This window comes from Triticum urartu, chromosome 7 (assembly GCF_003073215.2).
Source record: "Triticum urartu cultivar G1812 chromosome 7, Tu2.1, whole genome shotgun sequence".
NCBI lineage: Eukaryota > Viridiplantae > Streptophyta > Magnoliopsida > Poales > Poaceae > Triticum > Triticum urartu.
Genome location: NC_053028.1, coordinates 152865763 through 152885359, shown reverse-complemented (window position 1 = coordinate 152885359; position 19597 = coordinate 152865763). Strand labels below are relative to the sequence as shown.

Genomic DNA, 19597 nt, shown 5'->3' with positions numbered 1-19597 from the left:
CTCTACGGGGCAAGGAACCGTACTGGAGGGATGGCTCAACGGACCTGCAAAATTCATAGTACAGCGGATGCAATACCAATGCACAGCCTTAGAGCATGTTGGATACTCCGACGGGTGGCTAAAAGTGGTGAGGATCTACTCCTCCCAAATACCACAGAGCACCATCCCGTGGACAACAATACGGTGTTAACGGTCTTTGAGACCTTCGCGTCAAATAATAGACGCAAGCGAACACTCCGCAGCATGGCCGAAATCTGCCACGTAGCAGAAATAAATCCTTGAAGTGACACGGCTATTACCTTCAATGCCAGTGACGAACCCAAATTCCGAACAGCCCGAGCACCAGCCGCACTGGTCCTCAGTCCAATTGTGGGTGGCTTTCGAATCACCAAGGTACTCATGGATGGCGGCAGCGGATTAAACCTCATCTATGAGGAAACTCTTCAAAAGATGGAAATAGACTGGAGCCGCATTGAGCAAAGTATCACAACCTTTAGAGGAATCATCCCCAGTCAGGAAGCACGCTGTGCTGGGAAAATCACACTAGATGTGGTATTCGGCACGCCGGATAATTACAGGTCCGAAGAAATTACATTCCAAGTGGCCCCGTTCAGCAGCGGATACCACGCTCTATTAGGGCGGGAGGCGTTTACAATCTTCCAAGCCATACCCCATTACGGGTACATGAAGCTCAAAATACCCCGGCCCAACGGAATCATCACTCTGGCTAGTGATCCGGACATAGCACTCCGCACCGAAAATAAGACATCTGCACTGGCCCTCGAGGCACTATCCGAAGCCCTAGCGGCCGAGGAACTAACTGCGTTGTGCTCCACGATGAATAGGGACGGCGTGATACTCGATAAAAGATCCAAGTCCACCTCCTTTAAACCGGCGGACGAAATAGTCAAATTCCAAGTCCATCCAACGGACCCTACAAAAACAGCCTCCATCGGGGCACAATTAAACCCTGATGTCGACGCCGCACTGCCAGAGTTCCTACGCGAGAACTGAGACATTTTTGCCTGGCACCCTTCAGACATGCCAGGAATCCCATGCAGGCTAGCCGAGCACAGCCTAAATATCCTAAAAGGATTCGAGCCAGTCAAGCAGGCTCTTCGGCGTTTGAAGGCAAGCCGTTGGAGGCCGGATTCATCAGAGACATAAAACATCCGGACTGGCTAGCAAACCTAGTGATGGTACCAAAGAAGGACAAATCATGGCGCTTGTGCGTCGATTTTAAGGACCTTAACAAGGCCTGCCCAAAGGATCCCTTCCCCCTCCCACACATCTATCAAATCATCGACGCTACCGCAGGACACACGATTCATTGTGTTTCCTCGACGCATACTCCGGCTACCATCAAATTAAAATGGCAGAGCCAGACCAAGCCGCAACGGCATTCATCACACCATACGGCCCATTCTGCTTCAACACAATGCCCTTCGGGCTCAAAAACGTCGGCGCAACATATCAGCGCACGATTCAGACATGTCTGGCAAACCAGATCGGCAAAATAGTGGAGGCATACGTAGATGACGTGGTCGTCAAAACCAAGCATGTCGAATCTCTAGTAGACGACTTGAGGCTCACATTCGATAACCTCCGGACATATGACATCAAGCTCAATCCAGAAAAATGCGTTTTTGGCGTACCAGCCGGAAAGCTCCTGGGATTCATTGTCTCCAGTAGAGGTATTGAAGCTAATCTGGCCAAAATCCGAGCGTTGTCACAGTTGGCTCCCCCAACAGACCTCAAACAAATACAAAAATTGACCGGATGCGTGGCGGCTCTAAGCCGCTTTATCTCCCGCTTGGGAGAAAAGGCATTACCCCTTTATCGCCTCCTCCGGCGCACCAAACACTTCGAGTGGACGGATGCCGCCACGGCCGGACTCAACAAAATAAAAGCCATATTGGCAACAAACCCAGTCCTAGCCGCGCCAAACATTGGTGAACCAATGCTATTATACATTGCGGCAACTCATCAAGTAGTAAGCGCAGTGCTCGTCGTCGAGCGAGAAGTGGACAGACACAAATTCCCCCTTCAAAAGCCGGTTTACTATGTGTCCACTGTCCTTACTCCATGCAAATCACGGTACCCGCATTATTAAAAGATAGCGTACGTGGTATTTATGGCATCCCGAAAGCTGCGACACTACTTTCAAGAGTGTTCGATAACGGTAGCCTCGGAAGTACCACTTAACGATATTATAAACAACCACGACGCGACGGGCCGGATTGCCAAATGGGCCATTGAGCTCCTCCCGTTCGACATAACTTACAAGCCACAGCGAGCTATTAAGTTGCAAGTTTTGGCTGACTTCGTCACCGAGTGGACGGAAGCCGAACTCCCTAAGGAGTATGGCACATATTCAAACTGGATCATGCACTTCGACGGCTCCAAAATGTTGGCTGGTCTAGGGCTTGGAGTCGTTTTAACGTCCCCAACAGGAGATACAGTTCAATACATACTACAGATAATGTATACGGACTCCAACAACGCAGCCGAATATGAGGCCCTTCTACATGGTCTCCGGATGGCAGTATCCATGGGCATTCAACGCCTAGAGGTGCGCGGGGATTCGAACCTCGCGATATCCCAAATAAATGGAAACTTTGATGCCAAGGATCCGAAAATGGCAGCTTATCGCAACGTCGTCCTAAAAATGCCAGCTCGGTTCGAGGGGCTCGAATTTCACCATGTGGCTCGGGAAAACAATCAGGCGGCGGATATCCTCGCCCGCATCGACGCAAAACACGACGCGGTCCCTCCCAACATATTTCTGGAAAGGCTCTTCAAGCCATCCGTAGCATGGGAAGGGGACACCGGTAACAACAGTCCGGACCCGGCCAAAATACCTGATACCGAACTCTCTGACACAATCGGAGGCTCCGCCATCGAAATAACACATTCAGCCCACGAAATAATGGCCATTATTGCCCCGTGGACAGAACCATTCCTGGCCTACCTAACTAGACAGGAACTTCTGGAAGACCAAAATGAGGCACGCTGCATAGTGCGGCGATCCAATGCCTACAGGGTCCATGAGGGAGAATTGTATAAGAAAAGCACTACCGGAGTCCTTCAAAGGTGCATCTCCGAAGAGGAAGGGCGGAACCTTTTGGTAGAAATTTACGCCGGACTCAGCGGTCATCACGCCGCAGCCCGGGCTCTTGTAAGCAAGGCCTTCCGTACAGGATTCTATTGGCCAACGGCCCGGGCAGATGCACAGGACTTGGTCCAACATTGCGCCGGTTGCCAGCTCTTTGCAAATCAAGGCCACATGCCACCCACCGCCCTCCAAACAATCCCCATTACATGGCCCTTCACGGTCTGGGGGCTTGACATGGTTGGACCCCTTAAAGGGGGAACCCACAAGAAAAAATACCTATTGGTCATGGTGGATAAATTCACCAAATGGATAGAGGCTAAACCGGTTAAAACAGCCGAATCCGGACCGGTGATAGATTTCATATCCGGGGTTGTACACCGTTACGGCGTCCCCCATAGCATCATCACTGATAACAGCACGAACTTCACAGCCGATGAGGTAAAACTCTGGTGCAGCAAAATGGGCATCAAGCTCGATTATGCTTCAGTCTATCACCCACAAACCAACGGTCAAGTTGAACGAGCAAACGGTCTTATAATGAGCGGCATTAAACCCAGATTAGTGCGTTCCTTAACGGAGTCTGACACGCACTGGGTAGAGGAGCTCGACTCAGTACTCTGGGGGTTGCGGACCACGCCGAATCGTAGTACCGGATATACACCGTTTTTTATGGTGTACGGCGCAGAGGCAGTCTTGCCCTGTGACATAATTCATGACTCACCTCGAGTGCGCATGTATGAAGAAAGAGAAGCCGAGCTCGATCGGCAGGACAGTCTGGACACCTTGGAGGAAGAGTGCGACGTAGCCAAAGCCCGTTTCGCATTTTACCAGCAACAGGCTCGCGGATACCAAAGCAGAGAAGTACGGGCCAAAACTTATAACGTTGGCGAACTAGTCCTACGACTGTCGGATAAGAAAAAGAACAAGCTCGAGCCCAAATGGGAAGGTCCCTTCATTATCGACCAAGTTCTGACCAGTGGAGCATACCGACTGCGGGATGCATCGACTAGTCGACTCGAGCCGAACCCATGGAACGCAGCCAGGCATCGAAGATTCTACGCCTAGCACCGGACTCTATGTTAGTCCCCTCCCTTTGTCCATTTTCCGCATATGCATCATCTGTCTTGTTTCCCTTTCTTTCTTTTTCTTATTATTTCTCTAGGCTTTCAAGAGTTACCTTGTGCCTCACTTGTACATCACAGATGCGCTAGCCGCACTCTCCATACCTGGGGGCTTCTTTCACAGAAGCTTAAATTATTTACCTGGGCCTCACGCCCAACACATGTGTTATACTTCCGCATGTACCTTTTTTCACCATTATATGCATCGATATGACTTAAGTTTTGACCAAGATGGGTTGCCTAGCTCTTGTATTTATGCCCTACGTTCCCGTTAATTCGGCTAAGGCATAAGGGGAGCACCTCTGCGATTGTTACCGCCGGGTCAGCCGGATGTGTACCTCAGACTGGGTAAAGCCGAAAGCTAGTGTTCTTAAGGGAATATTCGGTCGGTGAACAAAAGATGACTTTTATTTATTATCCATATCTTCCCCCAGATGCTTTTTCTGCGCTTCTTATCGGAGTCCGGACATGCACTTTAGGGCATGCTTACCCAGGGAAAGGAACCCTTAACGGAACTATTCTCCCTGGAAGATGTTTCTTACTACCTATGTAATATAACATAACTAGTTGGACACTTGTCTGATAAAGCACTAATGACCCCTACGCCTGGTCTCCACGCATGCCCCGGTTCTTACATAACCGAGAGGGTATTCGGATACACTCCGAACCGTCGGGTCCCGAGGTTGAAGCGAAAAGGTCCGCCACGACAAACGATCTACAATCCGGCTAGAAGGCATTATACATGTCACTTTAAATTACATAGTCAATTTGACTGGTTGAATTCCTCTTCAATACCATCCAATAGGTTGTCTAGTCTACAGTCCTGTTGGGAATAATTTGCGGTCAATAGGTTGTCTAGTCTTCAATAACAACAACAACAACAACAACAACAACAACAACAACAACAACAACAATAACAATATATATATAGGGGTAACATATGTACATTGATTTGATTCCTTGTAGTCTTGGTGTCTTGCACATGTAAACAAGGTAAGCACGTAAAACAAGTGAGGAGCTTCACAATGGTGGACTTACAGGTTACAACAACAACAACAACCAGTTGCCAGCAGTATTGATCAATCCGTCGGACGCGTCTTAGCACCGAGTGCTCTTGAAAGCTCTCTAACAAGGACAGACTTCTCCCCTGACTCTCTATCGGCTTCGTAATGCCATTTTCGGGACGTGTCTTCAGCCTGCAATTTCAGTACGTGGAAATGGCATATCAATTGTGTTACTGTACAATAAACAGAAGAAACCAGAGCAAGACCAACTCTGAAGTACAATCTGACTCAAAGACAAGAGGATCAATACAACAGCCAGAAACAAAGGATGGGTTCCCAAGTTTTGTTACCCATTTCCTTAGTGGAGCTATTTGTTCTTTGATCATATCGGCATGTGGTTGCACTGCGTCTTTTCCTTTAGCTTTGACACCGTCTACCTGAAAGAGGATATCAGTGCTGTTTCAGAGAGGATATTTGCCAGTTAGATGTCTTGACTTTCACATCTTTTCTTGCTCACTGTTATTATCAAGGATGCTCATAGCAAATACTCAGAGTTTAGTATGTTGACGTCGGCTTATCCAAAAATATTCAAAGTTGGTTTTATCTACACTGACATATGAATAGGCACAAGTTGGTACTTTACCATTTTAAGTATGCCAATGACTACGTGATTAACAAAAAGATGCTGAAGGAGCATAACAATTTTGAAAACCACATATTTTGGAAATTAATCAATGAAAAACTGAAGACAGGAAAACTTCTTCCCTACATGGACTCCTAACTTCCTTGGTATCCAGCATGAGATCAGTTATTTGAAAGATCTCCTTGCTGTACCTTTCCACATGGAAATTATTGTTTTGGCAGCTTGGGCGATCTGGATCACTAGAAATGGTTTCATCTTCAGAAGAATACCCCCTAGCCTCTATGCTTGCAGGAAAGTCTTTAAAGAAGAGCTCCATTGGCTAACCTACAGAGCAACCAGGAAAAACTATGCAGGTTTTGAAGCCTGAGTTGATGCCTTCCGATAATTTCTCTGTTTGTATATAACCGCTGTATATTTCATTCTAGGCTCTGGTTTGTATAGTTTCTTTTGTTTTTCTTTTCCATTTCCTTTGTACAAACCTTTGTACCCATTATTTGAAAATCAATAAAAACACACAGCAGAGTCCTGCTGTTTCCCTCAAAAAAAAGACAGGAAAACAATGAAAGTACAAAACTCGAATACAAATCATAAACCTCAAACAAGACAGGTGAAGATCATGCAGTAGCCACAGAACCTAGAATTTGTAGTGCAATCTGATATGGCATTTCTTTTCTTCTTCTTGAAGGTGGGAAGTATATTTACTCTTGTATAGTTCAGTCTAGAGCAAGTTCCGTGACTTACTGAATGCAACTGTAGCTTATTTGCCGTGTACAACAGCACAGCTGTTGCTCCTCCAAACACCAAAACAGTCCCAGCAAGAAATGCCTTTCCAACTGCATCAATGAAAAGGTGAGAACAACAGATCTTGAACAACACTACAACACAAAAATTTCTAGCAAAATTACATACCCTGTGAGTATCCATCAATTACAGCCTTCAACTTCTCAGGGTCCATGGGAGGAGGATGCATATCACGTCGCCGCTCATTGGCGGTTGCCGCCGAGTAGTAAGGCTGCTCAGTTGGAAGTTCCCATCTGTAAATTCATGACATAGACAGAAAAATATGAAAATGAATCATCAAGTTAAGTTTTACAGCATTAACTTAGTTATCTCATAGAATGGCCAGGCAGAACAGCTCTCAGTATGTAGGACTACTATATGGTATGCTGAGAAGAGATAGTTTTTCTTTAAAATTTAGGAAGCAGTACTCCTGCTAAAAATCTCATGGTACCATTTGCAGCTCTCAGTACGTAGAACTAATTGTTGATCAAACGTTGCAAAGTTTTAATCTTAAACAGTGTGTTCATCTTATAAAAATAAATAAATGAAGGAGGTAGCACATAACCTCTTGCTCTAGTATCAAGTTGAGTTCTCTAACCAACTAGTACAAAGGTTGAGCCATTAGATATTTACGGTTCTGTTTCTGGTATGTGCAAATACGAAATTGCATTCCTGGAGGACTCATAATGATTAATGAGTGCTTATGCACATGCTAAAAAAATTAATGACCACTTTAAACGACCCCTCGTTACGACATTATAGAAAGCAGGCTGCAAATAAAAGAACATTGTCTCAAATTCATGATTTATAAAATGGATCTAGTAGTGTAGGTTTGTGACTGGCTTCTTGCTTGACTGCAACTATCTAGTGAAAGATAATTACAAATGAAATTTATAATTGATTTTTCAGTATTATTGACTTACTCCAGTTACATCTCTATATCGCTCTAGCTCAGCTCAACATGCTTTAAGTCGCTAGAGATTTAGCAAGTATAGATACAAATTCAGTTAGAAACTTAGAATCAACACCCTTTTGGTTGGGTTGTGGCTTCACTTGAAGCAACTTTGGGTTGGCTGTGCCAGCAAAACTGCTCTATGAAGCATCGGAGGGTGTGGTGGTATTTTGTTTCCATAACGGGGCTCCGTGGAAGGCAGTTTTCTTGCTAGAAGCATCTCTTGGCTGCTTCGCGCCCCATGTGCAACTGAAATAAGTGCCTTGGTCAAAGCTAGGAAACTGAAGGCAGGAAGAGGCTGTTTGGTTGGGATTCAGCTTTTTCAGTGGAAATCCACTCTAGAAGCCAAACCAGACAGGATTTGGTCAAAATATTGCAAACCTGTTTGGAGTATAGCCTGTAAATTCTGAAGTGATCCTGTAAAATCACATATACTAGCTCAGTGCATTGAGTGAATAGAATCAATTTTTTGAACAGTTTCCATATGAAAGCACACCCTGCACCTCACATAAGCTCATATATGCCCGTTTTCCTTCCAATGTGTGTATCAGTGATACATATGATTTTCCAGGTATATGTCCAAACCAGCCAACAATTGCTCTCAGAGATCAAAAGATGCATCACCCATAGACACCAATGCGTAATCCCTTGCTGATCATCCAAGCATGAATGATCGGGTGTACTTTTCCCCAATTCAGAACGTACACATATACGAACAAGCACCCGATTTCAAAGCTACTGTGAGCGAAAAAATTGGAGCAGAACTGAAGGCAGCAGAGCCAAACCTTTTGGGGCCGAAGGTGGCCTGCGGCAGCGCGACGTACGAGCGGAGCGGGTTCATCACGTCGGGGGACACGCCGGCAGCCTCGGCGCCGCCCTGTGGGAGGGCCCAGCGGGTGGAGCCGTAGAGAGTGGGGTCGGCCGGAGGCGGCGTCGGCCTGATGGGCACGGAGTGGCGGAGGATCTCCGGGAGCACGTCGGGCGAAGGAGGCGGGGACGCCGGCCTGGGCCCGCGAGCGGACGCGGGGAGCTTCGCCGCGAGGCGGCCGGCAGCGAGCTTGGACTCCTGGAGGAAGTAGGCGCCTTCCTGGGCGGCGAGGCGCCCGGCGAGGAAGCTCATCGGCAGGGGCGGAGGCGGCCGCAGGCTAGCGGCGTTGTTCGAGCGCTGGGTAATTTGATCGAGCAGGTGGTGTGCGGTGCAGTGGTTTGCAGAAAGGTCGGAGGCGGCGAGTTCTTATGTAGACGGCCGTTCATAAGCAGTGACGTGGATGGCCGCGTAGCTACTTGAGCTATATGTGATTTTACAATGTAGTGAACGTTCATAAACAGAGATTATGAAACCCTCGACTGTTGCATCATCTCTGTTTTATCATGTTTGGTTAGAAGGAAATACTCCATCCATTTGATAAGAGCATCTCCAGCGGTTGGCCCCCAGACGGCTCGAAAAATCGCCGTCTGAGGGCGATCCGGCGGTAAAATCGGCCTGGGGGTGATGGGGTTCCTAGCCGACGCCCCAGGTTCGTCTCCAGGCGCTTGTTTTAAAAAAAATAAACATTTCTTTGACTAAAATTTGGCGAACGGGACAAATATTCGGCGAAATGGTGCATTTACTTCGGCGAACTGAAATAGTTTCTTACATAGATAAAATACTTAAAAAAACGCGACTACAGGCCGAATAAGGCGCTGAGAGAGGCGAAGTCGCTGCCGTCGCCGCCACCGCCGCCGTTGTCCTCGTCGTCCTTCTCCTCCTTCACGCGGCCACCCCTGCTGGACCCCTCCCCGGCGTCGCCCTGGCGGACCGGTGGTGGCGACGCGTCATCGTCGCTGTCGTCGAGGACGACGACGCCTCCCTCGTCCCGGCCACGGCACCAAGCGGCGAACTGCTCGTAGGTGAGGCGCTGGCGCTCCAACTCCGTCTGTACCCAGTCGTTACGCGCCCACTTTAAGACCGCCGCGTCGTCGAGCTCCTCCTTGACGCCACCGGCGAGCCCTGGCTCCGTCTTCACGATGGTGAGCCCTGGCTCCTCTTCACGGCGGTGAGCCATGGCTCCGTCTTCGGTTTGACGTAGCGCGGAGGAGCCAAGGAGGAGGCGCGCCCGCCGCCCTCGTGATGACGATGCCGGCGATGTGAGTGCGCCGGCCGAGCGACATCTCCGCTGCGGGCTCGGCTTTGACGCCGAACACCGCCGGCGAGCCAGAGGAGTGGGAAGAGGAGCGGGAGGAAGAGTGAGCGGAGTAAGACGAGGAGGAGCCAAACCTCCTAGGCATCCATTGATTCTCCACGGAAAACCGAGGCGTTGTGAGGACGACGAGGCGAGTGTCGCTGACTCGGCGGGCCCGCGGCTCTTTCACGCCAAAACTGCTCGCCCCGGCGCCCCCAGCGCGCCGGGTTCGGCCAGGGTCCGCCGGCGCCAGTTTCGGCAAACCGGCGAAGAACGGGCTCCTGGGATGTGACAGGGCCAATTTTTGGGCGCCGGCGCAGAAAAATCGCCTGAAAGGGGCTGTTGGGGGCGCGGCTGGAGATGCTCTAATGTAGTGAGTGTAGATTTTTTTTAAGTCAAACCTCACAAATTTGATTAAGTGTGTGGAGAAAAATATTAACATCTAGAATGCCAGATATATATCATTAGATTTATCATAAGATGTAGTTTCATATTTTAAATATTTAGCATTATAGATATAAATAGTTTCTTTTATAAATTTGATCAAAGTTTGTAAAGTTTGATTGGAACGGAGGGAGTATGAAGTAATTCAGGGTATAGTAGTTTGGACTTTCAACGACTGGAAAACATTTTATTTACATATTGTGAACTAAAATTTCAATATTGAAGTTTGAGATACAATTTTTCGTATTTATATTTATTAATTTTTCTAAATCTCATCAAAAAAGCTGTGAGTATTTTTTTTGTCTGAATGTGAAATTTTGAAACACAAAAGATCAAGAATTGAAAATTTTAAGAAAGATCTAAGTATTGGAAATATGATATATTGAACCCACAAAAATAGATAGTAAAAGAAATTATGCATCTTCAAATATAACACTAGAGATATAATTTCAATTGCTAAAATATAGACCAAGTAAAAAGACACAATAACAAATATTCATTTGATGCAGTCATTTAAGGGGGAATTTGATGACTTGCCACTCCTTTCTTTGCAAAACAACATAATCGCCTAAAATTGGATCCTTCTTGGTTTAAACAAACGCCCAAAATGGAACTTCCGAAATAGTAAGTGATTGTCACAAATAGATCATTTCATTGGTAAAAATAATTGAAACAATACTAGAAGAATATAATGGCATAGCTCTATGAAACCAAAGAAAATTCATAGGATATGAGCAAACATTGCATCCTATTTGTAGCAATCAAACCAGCTCAAATTCATGTTCTCTCGCTCAATATCTCTATTTTGCATATGTGATTATAGGAGATGTCCATTATATTTAGAGAAATAAATAAAGATTTTACTATACAGTACAAACCACATGCCTCCCTTGAAGTGGTTATAATTAGGGGTGCAAGCGGATGCGTCCGGGACCATCCATCATCATGCCGACAGATGCGGATGTGTCCACCTGCATTCTTACATATGACCCATGTTCAAGAATTTGTCCAATTAACTAGTTAATTTGCCGATTAATTCCTCCTTGTAGGGTAATCGGCTGATTAATTGATTAAATGACTAATTAACTTGTTGATTAGCTTATTAATTCCCTACTCGTCAGTCAACCGAGTAGCTACCAGTTAACGATTTCCTCAACAATGCATATGATGGTTTATAAAGACAAAAAAAAATTACAATAAAGTTCAACTATGGACATGAGTCATGATATAAAATGAAATATATATTGGCGTAATCTCTACCAATTCATGTATGTGCTCCCAAAATTATAGTGGATTTAAGTTAAACTAGAACAATATTGGAGATATATCATTTTTCTTGCTAACAAAAGACAATTTTTATTTTCCATTTCTCTTCTAACTCATTCGTGATCCTATTTGGCATTCCTAAAATAACACCATGTCTTTTAGGCTCTACTTAAAACAATAAAAAAAGTTAAAATGAAACACCTTTCATTGAGGCGTTGTGCAGCCACCACCAACACACACCGTTTGTTGACTTAGACCGTGTACAATGCAAGATATTTAGAAAGGTGTTTGTAATAAATCAGAATTTTTGCTTGAGCATCGGTGCTTGTTTCTATAGCTTAGGGGTCTAAGTACATGTTGTACAAATAAGCAGCGGTGTTTTAAGAAAAAATGGTTCACTTTTACAATCTCCTATTTAGAACAGTCTGCATCGTACATGCCATTAGGACCCATAATCGGTTATTTTATTGACTAGTACGCATGTAAATGAATCGCTAGTGAAACATTTTTTTAGGATCCGGTTTCCGTTCGTCCATGTTCTTTAAACAGCCTGCATCGTACATGCCCTTAGGACCATGATCAGTTATTTTATTTATTATTAGTATGCAGCTAATGAATCGGTAATGAAACAATTTCTTAGGATCCGGACTTCGTTTGTCTATGTTCGTATGTCTACAGGTTGAATTTTTTTATTTTTTTTGAAATGGTCACCGTGGGAAAGGCTCCCCACCTGAATATATTCCAAAAGAAGAGAGTTTACAGGGATCACAAGATACGTGAGGAGAGGAAATCACGCCACAGGCCGGCGTGTTCCTTTAGGGCTGCCGTCTTTAGACGGTGAGTCCACAGAATCAGGTCCTCAAGAATAGCTTTTACAGTGGTTTTGACATCAATTTCTAAGTTTTGAAACACCTTTTTGTTTCTGGCATCCCATATTTTCCAAAGAAAGAGAAGGAGCATGAAGGAGCGAACTGAAGAGGGCAGCACCGCCGGAATAGCCGTGACGAAAAGGTCGGCCGTGGGGTTGAAGCGTGGCTTGAGGCCCAAGGCACGCCAAATCCGTCGAGCCGCCGGGCAGGTGAAGAAGAGATGATCCCGGTCTTCCACGTGGTTATTGCAACGCGGGCACACAGCAGTCTGTAAAATGTGCTTCTTGAGCAGGTTCGCCCTAGTATTCAATCTGTCCAGGTAGAAGAGCCAGCCAAAAATCATAACTTTTTTGGGCACCTTGGAGTCCCAGATGAGAGAGAGGGATCAGTGAGCTGCGAGGCAAGCGCCGCGTAAGCCCCGTGCGTGGTCAAGCAGCTTCCATTAAGCAAGCGTCTTGTGTCCGGTTCCGTCGAGGTGGTAACGTCCTGCAACAAAGAGTTGAGAGAGACAAGTTATGCGGCAGCAGTAGGGGTTAGCCGATTACGAAGAGAAAGTTCGATCTCATCCTGTAATATGGTGGCTACTAAGGCATTTTGATTAGTGTGGTGAGAAAAGAGGGCCGGGAAAGCCACAGCCAGTGGCTCCGGCTGCAGCCAGCGATCTAACCAGAAAAAGGTGGAGTGCCCATTACCAATGGAGCACTGGGAGATCTCCCTCAGACACTGTAGTTTCTTGAAAATGGTTTTTGCTAGGAAGGAGCTTTTTGCACCATGCCCAATATGGAGGGAAGAGTGATGCAGTATCCAATCCTTCCAGGGAAGGTTGGACGAGTGTAAAAATTTATAAGCAAATTTCAGCAGTAGACAAAAGTTTTGTGCACGCAAGTTTTTGACACCCAAATCACCTGCCTCCCGAGGAGTACAGACCTTGTCCCAAGCCACCAGACACTTTGCCCCCGAGCAGGTGTCATCTTGGGACCAGAAGAAAGCACGTCTACGTTTGTCGATGGCCTCAAGTACTTTGATAGGTAGAGCGAAGCAGAGCATAAAATATGTAGGAAGGCTGTCCAAGACAGCGGAGAGTAGAACTAGTTTGCCGCCTCGCGAGATAAGGAGCGCACACCAACCAGATAAATACATGTCACATCTATCAATGACTGGTTGGAAAGCAGACGGGGGGAGTTTGCAAGGTGAGAGAGGGAGACCTAGGTAAGTTTGGGGGAAGGAGGAGAGATTTGTGGCAAGGTCAGAGGCCATTTGATTGGCTTGATCAGGATCCACATTTAAGGGAATGAAGGTAGTCTTGACGAAGTTGATTTGGAGACCAGTGGCATTGGCGAAGCTATCGAGGATTGACTTGAGATGCTTAGCCGCATCTGTAGTAGCCTTAACCATGATAAGAGTATCATCCGCGTATTGGAGTACAGGATAGGGAAGGGTGGGGCTCAGAGGGTGGAGGAGCGTACCCTCAAGGCAAGCTTGGCTAATCATTTGCTGTAAGATGTCTGCGATGATGATGAAGAGATAAGGCGATAGGGGGTCACCTTGACGGAGGCCATTTTTGCACTTTATCCACCGGCCGGGGATGCCGTTCAGCATGACAGCTGTGGAGCCAGTCACAAGGAGTGTTTCAATCCAATCACACCATCGTTGAGGGAAACCTCGGATTTGAAGAGTGTGCAGGAGCGAAGACCGGCAGACTGAGTCGAAAGCTTTTCGGAAGTCTAATTTGACCACCAAGGTGGGGGCTTTCCATTTAGCACAACAGTGAAGAATGTCTGCAACGTAGAGAAAGTTCTCCGAAATGTTACGTCCGGAGAGGAAACCCGTCTGATCCGCGTGAACTAGGAGAGGGATGAGAGGTTTAAGTCTATTGGTTAGCAACTTGGCGACGCCTTTTATAGGACAGTTTTGGAGGGAGATAGGTCGGAAATCCGAGGGGGAGCGGGCTTCATTGGTTTTAGGGAGAAGGATAAAGAGTGCACGATTAAGACAGGAGATGTCGCTGCGGAGAGCATGGAACTCCAAGAAAAAAAATTAATTTTGCTCTTGATGATGGGCCAGAATTTACGATAAAAGCCTGGCCCAAAACCATCCGGCCCAGGGCTAGCGTTTTGGTTCATGTGGAGAAAGGCGTTGGTAATTTTGTCATCAGTAAAGGGGTCGTCAAGCCATCTTAGCTGAGTGAGGGGCGCGGGGTACAGGTCCGTGAGATTGAAGGCCCACGACGGTTGGAAAGGAGAGCCAAGAAGGGTTGTGTAGTAGTCAGAGAGAATTTCTGATTTGTCAGCATGGGAAAATAATTCTGTCCCATTCGAGACGAGCATGCTAATCTTGTTCCTACGGAGACGAGCCGAGGCTGAGGCGTGAAAGAAACGCGAATTTTCATCACCTTCAATCGTAGTGCGAATCTTCCCGCGCTGGATCCAGAAAAGGGCTTTTTCACGGAGGGTGCGCTGAAGGACTTTGATGACGACGCGGCGGAGAGCGAGCTCAGGGAAGGAAAGGAATCTTGATTCTTCAATAATATCCAGGATGGTGATGACAGATCGACAGTTGTTCTCCCTGGTATTAATAGGCATCGAGAGACGGGTCCAGGTTTTTAAATCTGACCGCGAACGTTTAAACGCAGCCATCAGGGAGAGAGCGTGAGTTGATCGCAATTGGGCCGAGTCCCACGCAGATTGGATGACATGCCGGCAGGCTGGCCTTAGGGCTCATCTGTTTTCAGACCTGAAAAGCGCGGGCCTGGGGATAGCGGAGTCGACCGAAATGATAATGGGGACATGATCAGAGACGAAGCGAGTAAGGGACGCCAAGGTGGTGTTAGGGAAGAGAAGGTCCCAATCAGTGTTGATAAAAACCCTGTCAATCTTCTCAAGGGTCGGCTTGTCTCGCTTACTAGACCAGGTGAAGCTACGATCCAGGAGGGGAAGCTCAATGAGAGCGCACGAGTGGAAAAAGTCATTGAACAGGTCAGCCTCACACTGGCGACACCCTGGTGTGTTCTTTTCAGAGGGATGGCGAAGAAGGTTAAAATCACCTAGGATTAGCCACGGAGAGCCGGGGGGCGGGGAGCAATTAGCGAGCTCCTGAAGAAAGGAGTGCTTTAGGCCGTGATCCGTCGGGGCGTATACGTTTGTGACGGTCAAATTTTGGGGAGAGGCAAGACAAGATACTGTAGAGGTTTGGGTGTATAGACCGGAGTTGGAAGTGATAGATGTGAAGTGGGCAGAGGAGAAGGCAGAGAGCATTCCTCCTGCTGAGCCAGTTGAGGGTAGAAAGCAGGAGTATCTAAGTGCCGGGGGAGAAAGCTATTACGTTTAAGGCAGGCGATGTCATTGAGCTTGGTTTCCCGAAGAAAGCAGGCGTGAGGATTAATGGTGAGAAGCTCCGAGAGAACATCGGAGCATTTCTGCGATTGGCCGAGACCCCGGACATTCCAGGAACAGAAGCAAAATTTAACGTTACGCATGTGCACTAGGAACCACCAAGGACAGGGACCCTAGACACAAGATAGAGGCAACGACGACCGAAATAGCGACGACCTTAAAGAGTTTAAGGTTACAGAAAGGGCAGTGAAGCCAGCAACCGGACAGACCCGGGGCATTAACAGCGAAACTTCTAAGGGAAATAAAGCAACCATTGCCAAAAGGGCAGATATAGCCGGAGCAGGATGAGACGAGGCAACCGTGGCGAGGGGCTGTCGTCCAGGGGCAGCAAGCTACGATCACTGCGCAAGGAAGGACACCTCAGCAGCTTCCTCCGTCTCGGCACCGCAGGCGGAGGCAATGACGGCAAGCACAGCAGTGTCGAGAACAGGCTCCTCCGGCGTGTTGGTGAGACCAGACTCCTCAAGAGCAGCGACAAGGTCAGCAGAGGCGAGCTGCAGGTCAAACTTGCGGGCTTTGGCGCGCATGGCTTTTGTGGTCATGTCCATAAAGGCCTCACCCTCCTTTTCTGCAAGGCGGCGGCTTCTACGGACCTTGGCAGCATCAGTGGCCCTCTTCTCAGCACCACGCGCACGCTGGAGAGTGGCTTCGTGGCCCGGGCAGGTGAGGGAGGCTGCGACAACCAGGGGCGACGTGAGGAGAGGGTTAGAGACCAAAGCATGAGCGGGAGAGGAAATGGAGGGGACAGGGGATTGGGCCTTACCGGGGGAGGAGTAGGAGTCGAGGTTATCATCGAGCAATGCGAGGGAGGAGAAGGAGTTGGTCACCCCCACCGACGGAGAGGCCGCTGAGATCTCCTCCGAAACGACAGGCAAGTCGGAGTCGGGGTGATTAAGAGGCTGGTCCTCCGAGGCAGAGCTGTCGACGGTCCGAGCCGCAGGAAACAGCGGTCCACCGACGAGAGGGTGCAGGAAATCAGCTCCACGGTTCGAAGGAGACGTGGCGGGTGGAGCAGCAGTGGGGGGAGGTGGCATGACGTCCACGGAGTGCGACCCGGGGCAGGGAGCGATGCGACCACAGGTCCACCTCCACGCTCCATGGACATGAGGGCCACCTTGGTTGCCGTCCCTAGGGCCATCATCTAGAGGGACGGAGATGTCCTCAAAGATGGCCCAGGTCTTGATACGGCGCAGCTTGACGTCGACGATCTGGCCAGGGGGGAGGTGGAGGCTGCATCCATCAGGAGTGTCATTGTCGCTCTCGACACAAATGAACGCACGCACCGCCGTGAAGTCACCGGCACTGAGAGAGTTTTGGTCGACGCAACAGAGCACGCCAAAGTGGCCGAAGACAAAGTTCGTCCCCTGAGGGTGCCACAGTTCAAGAGGGAAGTTCTTGGCCTCGATCTCGACCAGCCGTTCATAGCGAGTGGTGGCGCGGTTGTCAGTTTCTTCGGGGCGGAGGAGAGTGATGGTGACGCCGAGGAACTTGGCGGGGAAGAAGGCCATGGCCGCCTCACGGTCTTCGGTGCAATCGAAGATGATGAGCACCGCACAGCCCGTCGTGGCAGCAAAGTGGAAGGAGGGATTATCAGCGTGGTGTTCGATGGCTTGGTGGATGAAGTCGAAGGGCTCGGCCATGACAGCGTCAAGGTGCACGAAGCAGAAACAGCTGACGTCATGGATGAGCCCAGACGGGACGAAGATGTCTGGGTAAGTGGAGTGGGCACGGCCATGCGAGGACGCCGAGGATGACAAAGGAGAGCGGGGGCGCAGCGGCCCATGGACGACGGAGGCTGCGTCAGAGGCCTCCTCCCGCTGAGACAGGGGCGCCGAGTCGCCGTCCGAGGAGTCAGAGCGGGTCTCGCAGAGAGGGTGGTGGGCGTCGAGGACGGTGAGGCGGATGGAGCCGGTCTGGAGAGTTCCGGCAGGGCCCTCAGGGGCAGGAGCGAGCGAGTGGGGGTGGGGGGCAGCCATTGCGGGTGGGTGGAAAAGGAGGCGGAGGCGCTGGAGGGCGAGGGGGAGGTTGGAGGTACAGGCAAAGCTACGATGGCCGGAGCCGCCGCAGCGAGAGCAGCGGACCGGATCTCTACAGGCTCGGACTAGGTGGTCAGCGGCTAAGCACCGAAAGCAGAGAGGGCGAGAGGTGATGGACTTGCAAGGGGCGAACGGGGTGCGTTGAAGTAGGGCGGGGGAGGGGCATCGAGAGGAGCGCCGGGGCGCGGCACAAGGATCGAGGAGCGGCATCCGCGGCGGGGAGAGCAGAACGTCACGATAGGAGGGCACAGGGGCAGGCGCCGCGGCGATGGGACTGAGCTCATAGGCCAAGGACGGCGAGAAAGCGGGGAGCGGCGAACTCTCGAGTGCCTTGGGGGTAGGGGTTTTGTAGGGCGTACTAGTCGGGAAGCAAGGGTTCTGGTGGACCAAGGCCGGGGACGTGGAAACAGGGAGGGCAAGCTCATGCACCGGGTGCATGCAGGCCTGGGAGGGAGTTAGGTTTGCATTAAATGCTGATGGAGAGGTGGTACGGTAGGGGGTGGTGCACGCAAGCATGCAGCGTTGGAGGGAGTGGCGAGCGGTGGTGGAGGGTCTAGGACGTGAGGGTTCGAGCTGGGGAGGGGACATGTCATGGCAGCGGTGCGCGCCATCTCGCGTGTGCCCGGCGTAGCCACTGTCACAGCGACAGCGCTGTCCTGGGCTTGGTTAAACAAACGGAGTAGCTGCAGGGCAAGAGGAGGGGGAGGCAACAGGGGCGCGCAGCCCAGGATCGAACGGGAACGGACGTCACATGTCGCGGGCGTGGCAGGGGCGCCCGTTTCCTTGGCAGCCAAGGTTGGTTGAAGGGGTGGACCCGAAGACGTGGCCAAGGCCGACTGTGCATCGGAAAAGGAGGGGGTGAGAACTAGCGTAATGCCAGGGGGAGAGACAGGCGACCGTTGAGTGATTTCATTCAAAATGTCCACAAAGGAAATAAGCGCGAGGAAGATATTAGCCTGGAAGCGAAGGACGACAAAGCTAGCACTACCCGAGAAGAAGTGATCCAGGGCCGATTTAACAATGCATGCACTTGGTTTTGCTACTGCTGAAAAAAAACTTATCCAGAGAATAGCATGAATATTAGGATCTGGAGTGGTGTATGGTGGAGGGACCACAGGTAACTTAAAACTACGCAGGATATGTGAACGAAACTTAAACCCGAATCGTAATTGACGAACCTTAACCGATGGCCGAGACGAGTCAGTCGTCACTCGATGCAGCCGGATCGCCATGCCCGACAGGGACACCGAGGGAGCGCCGCATGCTGGAGCGCAGGGAGCCAAGGGCATCGAGGAGCGAATGTCCATCCCAGGTCTTCGGAAGTCTCCGAACGAGATGAGAAGATCGCCCACCCCCGGCTGGCAACCGAGAAGGAGAAATCATCGACCGCAATGGGGGCGGAGTGGAACTGCCGAGGATCCCCGCCAAACATGCAGTGGAGGATGCGATTACAAAGAACATGCGAGAGAGGGAGGGGGAATTGGATGAAGCTGATTAGAAGCCGGCAGGCTGGTGCCGCGGGGGCCGAGGGGACGGTAACAAAGGACTTGAGGCGAAGCCAGGCGACATTTTCAAACTTGAGCCCAGCCGCAAAGTTCAGGAGGAGCAGATCAGAGAGGGATCTGCAGGAAGGAGCAGCTGGCAAAGACGTTGAGGGTGACAGAGGCGAGGTGGCCGGAAGGAAACGGAACGAGAAAAGACGGTGGTGGACAGGACGGAGACAAAGGAGATTTGCCGCGAAACCGGCCTGCGGGACTGAGAAGAGGAAGGTCTGGTCGTGGAGGAGGCGAGCGTTGAAGCAGCGCGCAACCCC

At 49.6% G+C, this 19597-nt stretch overlaps 1 protein-coding gene across 1 annotated transcript; it reads right to left on the bottom strand.

Moving 5' to 3' along the window:
- Positions 1-5137: 5137 nt before the first annotated feature.
- On the bottom strand, positions 5138-8864 carry LOC125523666. Its single transcript, XM_048688724.1, has 5 exons — positions 8401-8864; positions 6793-6917; positions 6625-6716; positions 5591-5677; positions 5138-5432 (listed from the first exon to the last, which is right to left on the bottom strand). Exons 1-5 carry the CDS (start codon positions 8733-8735, stop codon positions 5316-5318), a joined length of 756 nt encoding a protein of 251 aa, XP_048544681.1. The 5' UTR covers positions 8736-8864; the 3' UTR covers positions 5138-5315.
- Positions 8865-19597: the final 10733 nt, after the last annotated feature.